The sequence below is a fragment of the Cyprinodon variegatus genome, unplaced genomic scaffold (genome assembly GCF_000732505.1).
Source record: "Cyprinodon variegatus isolate N-32 unplaced genomic scaffold, C_variegatus-1.0 Scaffold121, whole genome shotgun sequence".
In the NCBI taxonomy this organism is placed as follows: Eukaryota; Metazoa; Chordata; class Actinopteri; order Cyprinodontiformes; family Cyprinodontidae; genus Cyprinodon; species Cyprinodon variegatus.
The window spans coordinates 810,185-820,632 of NW_015150574.1; the positions used below are offsets into that span (position 1 = coordinate 810,185).

The window sequence follows — 10,448 nt, forward strand, 5'->3', positions numbered from 1 at the left end:
GAAAAACTTCCAGTTGGGAAGAAACCACTGGCAGAACCAAGCTCAACATTGCGGTCTTCTGCCGGACCGGTTGTGATGAGACAGGGAACGCAGCAAGAGTCCAGGAGGAATGACACTCTGATGAAGCTTTAGCTACAATGGTGGAGGAGCTGGAGGTGGGTTGAAATGGTGTCATCTGAATGAAGTCAGACAGCGGATCCGCCGCCTGTGCACAGCAGCAGACAGTGCAGGTCGGAGGCCTTTTAAGATGAACTTTGGATTCTGATTGGCTTTTGTGGGGGTGTGGTTCAAAGCTGATAGGCTGTGTCGCAGGTGGTTATAAGAGAACAATTAGTTCCTTCAGTTGAATTTCCTCCTAGGCTCCATTAAACTTAAGACGGGCCTTGACATGTGCTGGTTTAAGCAGGAGAACCTTCCTTGCAGCAGTATGCTTTCCACCACAGTTACAGCATTTAATTTTCACTTCTGTCCCACATTTTCCATATTCGTGCTCTCCAGCACACCTTCCACATCATTGTTTTTCTTAACATACTGCTGCTATATGTCCGGATTTTTGGCTTATAAAGCATCTCAGAGGAGGTGGATTGTACATTTTTACATTGCAGCTCATGTAACCAATGAAAACCTTGGTGTGTAAATGCTCTTCTTCAAATTTAATTAACACATAAGCTGTCACACCTTTCTCAATTTCTTGTTGTTTTTAACCGTTTCACTTTTACTTTTGCACCACTTATCTTTTCTAGAATCTCTTTTTCAGTTATTTTTGGAGGCAATCCTCCAATGACTCCCCTACTAATCCTTTTGTTCTCCACTAAGCTGCACTGAACTCTTTTCCCCTCAATCTTGTTAATCCGTAATCCTTGTTGAGCGCTGTCTCTGCAGTTTATTAATAGATCTCCACTGTAAAGTATTCTGGCACTTCAGACTTTTCCTACAAGTTTTTTTTATCGGTTTTGTTAACTGAACCAGATTCCAATCTGCAAAAGAGTCTCCCTGATTAACTAGTTTGAATATTACTTTGTAACCATTTTGTTTTCCTGTGTAATTTATAGATTGTTCATCACTTGACTGTTCTGAACTGGACTCCCCTTCAATTTATCTCTGCTTTTTTGCTCATTTTTTTGACTCTACTCTCTTTCAATCTTCTTCCTTTTCCTTCTTCCATCCCACAAGAATCGCTTCCTGTTTCCTCGCTACTCACGACCCGGGACATTTCTCCACAAGCGACTTAGAAACACGCGCCATGCACCACCTTGCCTCCTTCCGAATTAAACTCACGTAGCCCAAGACGCCCAACAACACCCCCTTTCCAGCATTGTGGAGGTGTACAATTTTGTCTGTAGTGTCTTTGGACAGCTCTTTGTTCTTGGCGATGTTAGTAGTTGGTTTCTTACTGATTGCATGGGGTGGACAGGTGTCTTTATGCAGCTAACGACCTCAAACAGGTGCATCTAATTAAGGATAATAAATGGAGTGGAGGTGGACATTTTGAAGGCAGACTAAACAGGTCTTTGAGGGTAAGAATTCTAGCTCATAGACATGTGTTCACATATTTATTTGGAGTTCTATCATACAAATAAATAGTTTAAAAAATCTTATATTGTGATTTCTGGAAATGTTTTTTTTTTTAGATTATGTCTCTCACAGTTGACAAGCACCTACGATGACAATTCAGACTATCCATGATTTCTAAGTGGGAGAACTTGCAAAATGGCAGTTTTTGTCCTAAAGCAGTAATACATATTAGTTTACTAATGAGGTACCTTTAAATCATAAATACTCTTTCATTCCTACAGATATTTTGTATCCAAACTCTTTACCTAATAATTGTAATAGAAGAAGTTAAGTTAAAAAAAGGTTTTTTTATTCGGTTTTTAATTAATTTTCTATCCTCATACACTGATGCAAACAAATATATAAATATAAGTCTTGCCATGAAAGGGCATTTTATGTAAAGACACAATATAATATCTATTTAGTCTATTCTATTTAGCCACAAAACGTTACCAACACCAGACCCAGAGGGCGACAGCTGAGAGACCCTGTCCACCAGCCTTTATGGTACAAACACATCTGAATCAAATGGATGGCTAAATACCAAATGTTGATGGCATGGTGAAAATGTAATGTTCTGTGTAAGAGCAGGAATGCACTTAAAAAATACAGCAGTATTTCTCAACAACTGGAGTTGTAGACCCTATTTGTACACGAGACACAAAGTGGGATGGGTCGCAGGATCGTTTTCATGTAAATGTCCCAGAAATATAAATGGATGTACCATGACAAATGTGAAATTTATTAATATAAAACATGATTTAAATCTCAAATATATCATAAAATAGAAAAACATGCAATTAATAATTAAATGCCCCATTAAAAAGTTTAATCTAAAGTCAAAATTAAGCCAAGGTTACTCCATTTATCTAATTCATATACTAGATATTCCCACAAAACTATATAATGCATAATAATTAAATTACATTAAATATTTAGAAATGTATGTAAATCATGTATTAAATTATTAGATATTTTAAAAATTACATTTAAATATCTGTATTACAATAAATAAAGACTGAAGTCTGTGGCGCCGTTATTCTTGCGGTCGCAGGCTGAAATGTATGGGGACACCTGGCCACACAGACTAAGATTTTTTTGTGTGATCTAAAGTCACTGAAAGATGTGATAACTGAAATGCTGCTCAAACAACAAATCCCAAAAGACAGATCCAACTGCTAGTAAAGGATATTAACCACAATAAGCTTAAAGACTTTGTATAAAAATTATTTCACTGTTTAAAATTGAGCCTAAGTCATAATTGATTTCTTATGGTGCAGTAATCCGAAAAAGAAAAAAAACATAATGGTGATGGTTTAATGGTTTAAAAAGAGGCTGATGCGATGCAACGTTATGCTAGTCAAATATTATATAAAAGAACCAAAGCATTATCCAGTAAGATCTTAAATTTGGGGTAAATATGAGTTTGAACGGCTTTAACACATGTTCTAGGGCGTCAAGTCATAATGCTTGGATCTAATGTGTTTAGATTTTTTTTCTAGGAGAGCAGAAAACTGTGATCTGTGTGTTTTATGTACGATTTATATGCAGGGATTTAAGCGAATTGTTGCAGACAGTATTTATTTTTTCATAAAGTAAATGACAGAAGATAAATGTAAAAGAAAACAAGATTACATAATTCTCAAATTTTATTTTAAAGCATATTCTTTTCACACTTTGGTCCAAATAAAAGTAACATCTAATCATGTTAGAGCATCAATGTACAAATTATGATCTGAACGATAAACCTCCAAACCAAAACTACAGACAAAATAGGTAAACCAGATTATTTAATCTTTATTAATCTACACGTTCAACATTCTCTTTATGCTTGGCACATTGCGAAAGTCCTCCATTCTTCATAAACTGGTTAAATAAACATAAGGCTGCTTGACACATTTGTGTTAAATTCTACTTTAGGCATCAGGTCCATAGATCCTTATATGAAATGGTCTCAGAGATTAGCTGGAGATTTACTTAAAATAATGCCCATGTAAGCTTGAAAAAAAAACTACTAAACACAGCTTTGTCTCACAGAGAAAAAAATTACACAGCTATGTTTCGTTAACACTTATATGGATCTTTTAACTCATCATTTTATACATTAAACTTTGTACTAACTAGATCAGTCTGCTCACCCCTATTGGAAATTTTCAAATTGGGAAAACCTTTGACCATCTTTTTTTCTCATCTTACTGTCAGAGCAAGAGCATACATCTCACAGCTTTAGCCAGCATGTAGTGTATGGAGAACCTAGAGTCTCACTGGAAAAGAAAAGCGGGCATTTCAAATGTAACATTCAAATCAGGCAATATAAAAAGCATTTTCTAAAACACATTTTTTATTGAATTATTAAAGAGGCATTGTAAATTGTGTTTATTAACCTGTTATTACATACTGAAATTTGAAAATGTATTTTCAAATCCCATCTCTAAATGAGAATAATTTAAAGACACAATTTATAAATGTGATTATAAATACCTTTCCTAATCTTGGCCACACTCTGTTCACAAAATAACCAATAGAGTTATATCTGAGGAGCATCAGTGATTGGCTTAACTGGTTTTGAGTGGGCTCACGGAAAAGGTAAATGTAGAGGCAAAAGTAAAAAGAGATGCAAATTTGAAAATGCAAGGTGAGAAAAATTAACGGAATAAGGAATTGCTGTTTTAAATGTGTAATTAAGAAAGGTATTTATAGACAGATTTATAAACTGTGTTAAAAAAATTATTTTCAATTTCCGGTTTTTAATGACGGATTAATAAATGCAATTTACAGCTTTTCTTTAATTATTCAATTTAAAGTGTTTCATTGGAAAATGCTTTAAAATCGGATTACATATTGCAAGATTTAATTACGAAATGTGAAATGGCTGCTTTTGTTTTTCAGTGACTCTAGCTCCTCCATATTTGACTCTTCCAAAATATATCTTTTAGTGTTGTTGTGATTTATTAGTTGTACTCACTCATCCCAATACAATTTAGCATCATCGCTGGAACCCTTTGATAAAGATGTGCAAAAGGTTCGACATTAATCAGTCTTTTGCAGCGGCAGAATAATCTCAAACAGTAAATTGCAAGAAAATCCTACATTTCACAAAAAAATAAATAAAAATAACAGGTCCAAACAAAAAATGACCCGTAGCACAATTATTATCAACATAAACCAGGCATTCCTTTCCTTCCCAACAACACAAATGCAACCTATGGAAATTGCTCAACTCTACCAGGATATTAACTGGAATCGAGGGATTTGATGAAAAGATTATAATTAAACTTTTCTGCACAAAGATATCAAGCTGACTTGGTGTAAAATGTTTCATGAAGGTTTTTGAATACAGAAGATAATTTGTGGAACAGTCGGCCTCTTTCTCTTCTAAAGGGTCTTGAAATCATGCCAGACAAAATGACATAATGAGCCCTTTGAAATACAAGTCTATTGGACTCTAACATACAGCCAATTAAAACAGAAATAGAAAATCAGTCGAGGTTTGTGGCCACCTTACTTCCAGACCTAAATGCTCTAGAAAACCAGTCCTCTAATCTAGAAATATATTAGATTAAGATTGCAGAATCTGGACAATCTAGAAAGAAAAAAAATCAGTCCTTTGTTTTTCCTATCAGGTCTGAACTTTTCAAATGTTAAAGGAACAAAGAAAGTGCTAATGTTGCACCAATTATTTCACATCAAAAAGGTGCTTTAGTGTGCAATGAATAAAAAAAGGTGTATCAATTTAGACACTGATCCAAAACCCAACATGGAAGCACAGTGGCTGACCTCCTACCCCGATAATATACATATACAACAAGAATATGCATATATACTGTATCAAAAGAAAACACAATAAAGTACAGAGGAACAGATACGCACTTATAGGCGGACTTACCTATGATAATACCTACCATGATGGGAACATCTCAGAGTAAAACACACTAGTTTCTAAGATGAGATTTAGCGTTTTATATTATCAGGGAAGCAATCTTGTAGCTACTGAGGATGTTGCAATGATTTCCTTGTAGCAGAATGAAAAGCGCAAGCAATTCACCTAATGCCACAATAAGATTTTTTTTCTACTCTTCAGACCTGCACAGATAAACAAGCAAAATTTTTTTTAAAAAAAAGGAAAATCTATGAGCAAAGCAATAAAGGTCCTAAACATACATTCCCCTTAATGATTATCTTTTTTGTCTCTCATATGAAAGTCTTTTCACTAAATGAAAATTCATATTTATTATGCAACTAAGATCACTTAATGTTGGGCTGCAGCAGAACATGAGTGAAAACAGCCTATCTTTACCCAAAAATACCTAGAGGAATATTTTTCAAGTTTACTTGTCTTATACTGATTTTCACCTAACGTTTTACATAATACAGAAATGCTTCTCACAGGTTGGATAAACCTGTAAGTTCTGTCCTTCGTGGGTTTGACAATTCTACCACATTTCACAGGGGTAGACCTTCATGTCTGTGTGCATCTTCTTCATGTGAACCAGCAGGCTGGAGTGACTTCTGAAGCTCTTGCCGCACGTCTTGCAGGAATATGGCCTCTCGCCCGTGTGCGTCCTGACGTGGCCGTCCAGTATGGACTTCTGGTTGAACCTCTTGCCGCAGACTTGGCAGGAATACGGCCTCTCGCCCGTGTGGATTCTCTTGTGAACGTTCAGGATGGATTTTTGGTTGAAGCGTTTTCCACAGATGTCGCAGGAAAAAGGCCTCTCCCCGGTGTGGATCCGCTGGTGGACCTGCAGGATGGATTTCTGGTTGAATCTCTTGCCGCAGATGTGACAGCAGAACGGCTTTACTCCCGTATGGATTCGCATGTGTCTTATCAGTCTGGACTTAAACTGAAAGTCTTTCCCACAGGAATTGCATTTATACTCACACTTTTTATTCATGTGAGGGTTACAAGAACTCTTAAACAGGATAGGATTATATACATGATAGTTTCTGTGTTTCATCTTCTCTTGTTGTTTTCCACCTTTGTGATCAGATGTGACCTCTGCAACCTCTTCCTGTGTTTGAGCGACGCTTTGGTCTCCTTCCTCATGGGACACCATAAACGTGTCCATCTCCTGCTTCAACACAAGCCTCTCCATGTCCTGACCCAAGAAGAAGTCTTCCTGCTCATCTTTGATTTTTGGAAACTCCAAACCTAAGGTGGAGTCCAGGTCATGTTTAAAGAGCTGCTGGTCAGACAGGAAATGTTCTTCATTAAAGAAAAGCGGCCGTGGGATTTCTAGAAAGAAAAGCAAAGACAAGTAGGAAATGAAGAGAACAACAAAAGAGTTAACATTACATTTTCCTGATGGTTGTTTATGATTCATCTCACAGAACCAAAAGAAAGAATTATTAAGTCCCTCCACATTTTCCTGTCTGAAATGTCTGTTCTTGCTCAGAATTTTCAGATTTTCAACTCTATTTAACATCATTTTTTGAATTCATAAGTATAAAAGCTCCATTTAAGGTTTGCACAAATGCCTTTTCTTGGCCAATACACATTTTTTACATGTACTAGTATTTAATCAAAAGAAAAAAACTTATAGATTTCAAGGTTATCTGCATGCGTGACCTGAGCTACCATCTACAGTAGTTTGCTATCAGGCAATAATTATTAGGAATTTATTGAACTCATGGGCATTCAGCAAAGTGAAAGCTGAGGTATTTACAGACTTAAAATCTTGGACGTTTTTACGTTCCATGCTTTAAATAATAGAGTTAAAAAATATTCAATATAGTATCAGAATTAAAACCAAGACTAACATCCCTCTGCTGTTTTTCTAACAAGTTTATGGTAAAAAAAAATACTTGGGTTCTCCCCCCCATCTTTATATTTTACATCATCTTAGAGGCTTTTCTTCATAAAACATTCACAGTTATGGTTTTCTAGAATTAATATATATAGATAAATAAACATCAATAAACCATGCAACTAGCGGAAGTAAAATTCTAAATGATAATCAATTTGGGCCAGCTCATTTTAGAAAATATTTATCCTATAAGATATAAGCAAAGTCTGCAAAGGTTTTAAAATTCACCCGACTTCCCACCTGGAAAACACTGAAAGTAATTCTGTACATTTTAAGACTGTTTGGAAACATAAAACTAACATTTCTAAAGAGTCATATTCTTCTTCTAACATCCCTCTAGCCCATAAGAAAAGCCTTCCTGATTTATTAAGGGCAGCTGAGGCTGCTGACTTTTCAGAAATAAAAATTAAACTGTATATTTCATTTACGGATTCAGCTGAACTTTATTCACCATTTATCAGTGGATATATATCTTTTTGAGTTCCTTTAATTCTGCTTACTTGAATGTTGTGGTACTTTAGATGTACCACACACATTTTTATCTTTTAATACAATTTTTTGCACTTGTACTTTCAAAATTTTAGGCTGTCTTCATAACTATTCAGAATAATTTCCTATGCTGCACTGCATGCTTGCATTTCTTTAACTCCCTAACCTCTAAAATGGTTTGAAATTTTTATAATTTTATTTTTAATGTACAATTTTATAATCTGCTGTTGTTTGGGCGATTTAGTGCACAACATTATTCAAAGCAAGAAAGAGACAATATGTCACATAAGTGCATAATCTCCATTTAAATCAGTTTTCTCTAAAGTAGTCACATTAGAATTTTGTTTTGTTTGCTTTTTAGAATTGTCTCACCTGTATGCCATATGACATGGGATTCCAGTTTCGATTTCTGCTTGAACCTTCTGCCACAGAAATCACAGGAATATGGCCTCTCAACGGAGTGGATTTCTTTATGCACATTCAGTATAGACTTCTGGTTGAACCGCTTTCCGCAGACGTCACAGGAATACGGCCTCTCACCCGTATGGATCCTCTGATGGACCTTCAGTATTGAGGTCTGGTTGAATCGCTTACCACAGGTGTGGCAGCAGTATGGCTTCACGCCCGTGTGGATTACCTGGTGCCGGATCAGTCTGGATTTATATGGAAAAGTTTTTCCACAGGATTCACATATAAACTCAGAGATTTTACCCTTATGAGTATTAATAGGAGTTTTTAACGTGGCCACGCTATGTGACTCAGTGAATCTGTGCTGCCTCCTCTGCAGTCTGGTCTCCACGTATCTGGTTGCCACTGAATCAGCGTCTTTGCTTTGGGTCTGATCTTTGCTCATATCTTCAGAATAGTTAGAGACAAGGTGATCATCAATGTTATGTTCTTTTACACTGGAACTCCTCTGGAGCTCACATACTGTGTCCAGGGACTCCTCTTCCACTGGATTGGACAAGACAGACTGATCTACTTTGTGGCCAACTTCATCAAATGTAGTACTTGGGAAAAGAGATGCATTTTCCTCTTTCAGCACTACTTCTTTGTGATGACTGAGGCATATTTTGTCACGCCTCCCTGAAATCTGTGTGAGCTCTCCCTCTTCTTGCTCCGGAATGGACTTCCTGTCCTGTTTGCCGAGCTGCAGTTCTTTCGGAATGTCTTTCACATGGATTAAATGCTGTTGGAGGTCTGGGTGGAAAGTCAGGAAAAAAACGCATTTAAATGCAACGATAAAACAAAAAAAGAAAAGACTAATAATACTGATGTATTTTAATCCAGTTATAAAAACCATAGAAAGCAGCACATTATTAATAACCCCCCCAAAAAAAAAAGATACATGGTTTTCTTTAAAAGTTCACAAGTAACTTTGTGGCATTTATTTACCTGCAGCACATTTTTCAGCCAGTTGCTTAGTTAATTCACTTTAATTTATTAGCAAATAAAAGTTTTTCATTTTTGTGTGGTAGTTCCATACAAAACCAGGGTTTTATAACATTTTCAAGACTTTTGGATAAGTCTCAATATTTTGTTTATTTATGTCTTTGCCTTTTCTTATTTGCAAAAATTATATATTTGTCATCTGATCGACTCTGATGATTATGCCAACACCAGCCTTGCTGTTTATAGCTTGGTGATTCATTAAATTCTCTGATTTTACCTAAAGCTTGTTGTGGAAGCAGACTTTCTCTACTTGCAAAAAAAAAAAGAAAAGAAAAAAAAAAAGATTAGCCTAAGAAGTGTGTTTTTGGATTTTTTTTTCTATAAGCGTTCGGTCAATTAAATAAAAAGGCTTTATATACGATGATGAAACACAACACCTCTACTTATGTAAACTCATTTATAACCTCATGATCAAGCATGTTTTACTACTCTGCAATGCTGCATTTCATTCCATACCTGCCCTGTGCAACTTTACTTGGGGTTTCCAGGCGATGCTGAGCAGCCTGCGCTGACGGCTCAGCTCTTCTTCATAGCCAGCGATGGTTTTCTCAAACACACTGATTATCTCTTCAGCCGCCGCAGCCAGGCGATCGTTAACGAACTGCCTCAAACACTCAGCTGAAGGCATGGTGGTCTAATTAAATGTGAACCATTTTCCTAGACTCCAATATGAGAATGCTATTTTCTTTTATTTATTTTTTTTGTTTACTTCCGCTGTGTGTCCCGCTTTAAAGTTCCGACGGGCTGCAGCAGTAGTTCCAGAGATTTACTTGACTTTATAAAAATGTTCAGCTTGTTTCTTTCTTTTTTGGCTGCATTTATATGTTCTTTAAACCTATTCCTCATTAAATATGATTTAAAGTAGTAGCCAATGGCGTAAATATCGTTAAGCGGAGACTGCAGTTGCTTAGGGGCCCCTGATTTCTTGGGGGCCCCGTCACTGACACCTGGTGGTTCCCCTACGCAATTGTGGACTAGGACGTCTCTTTGCAAACGTAATGGTGCAAAACATTGCTCTTACACCCAATAGCACAGCAGACAGTGGTACTTTTAATTACTATGTTAATAACTATGTATAGTTCATTACACGGTTGGTAAAAAATACACTCATATAATATGTTTCAAACCGCAATAAAGACCTTAAAA

General features: G+C 36.2%; 1 protein-coding gene across 1 annotated transcript in view; it reads right to left on the reverse strand.

The window, feature by feature from the left end:
• Window positions 1-9,986, reverse strand: part of LOC107085298 — a 17,615-nt gene extending 7,629 nt beyond the window's left edge. The window contains exons 1-3 of the mRNA XM_015375552.1: window positions 9,759-9,986; window positions 8,223-9,050; window positions 6,002-6,790 (exon numbers count right to left, since the gene is read on the reverse strand). Of these exons, the coding sequence (XP_015231038.1) occupies window positions 6,002-6,790; window positions 8,223-9,050; window positions 9,759-9,930 (1,789 nt within the window). The 5' untranslated portion in view covers window positions 9,931-9,986. The remainder of the gene's footprint in view (window positions 1-6,001; window positions 6,791-8,222; window positions 9,051-9,758) is intronic.
• Window positions 9,987-10,448: the final 462 nt, after the last annotated feature.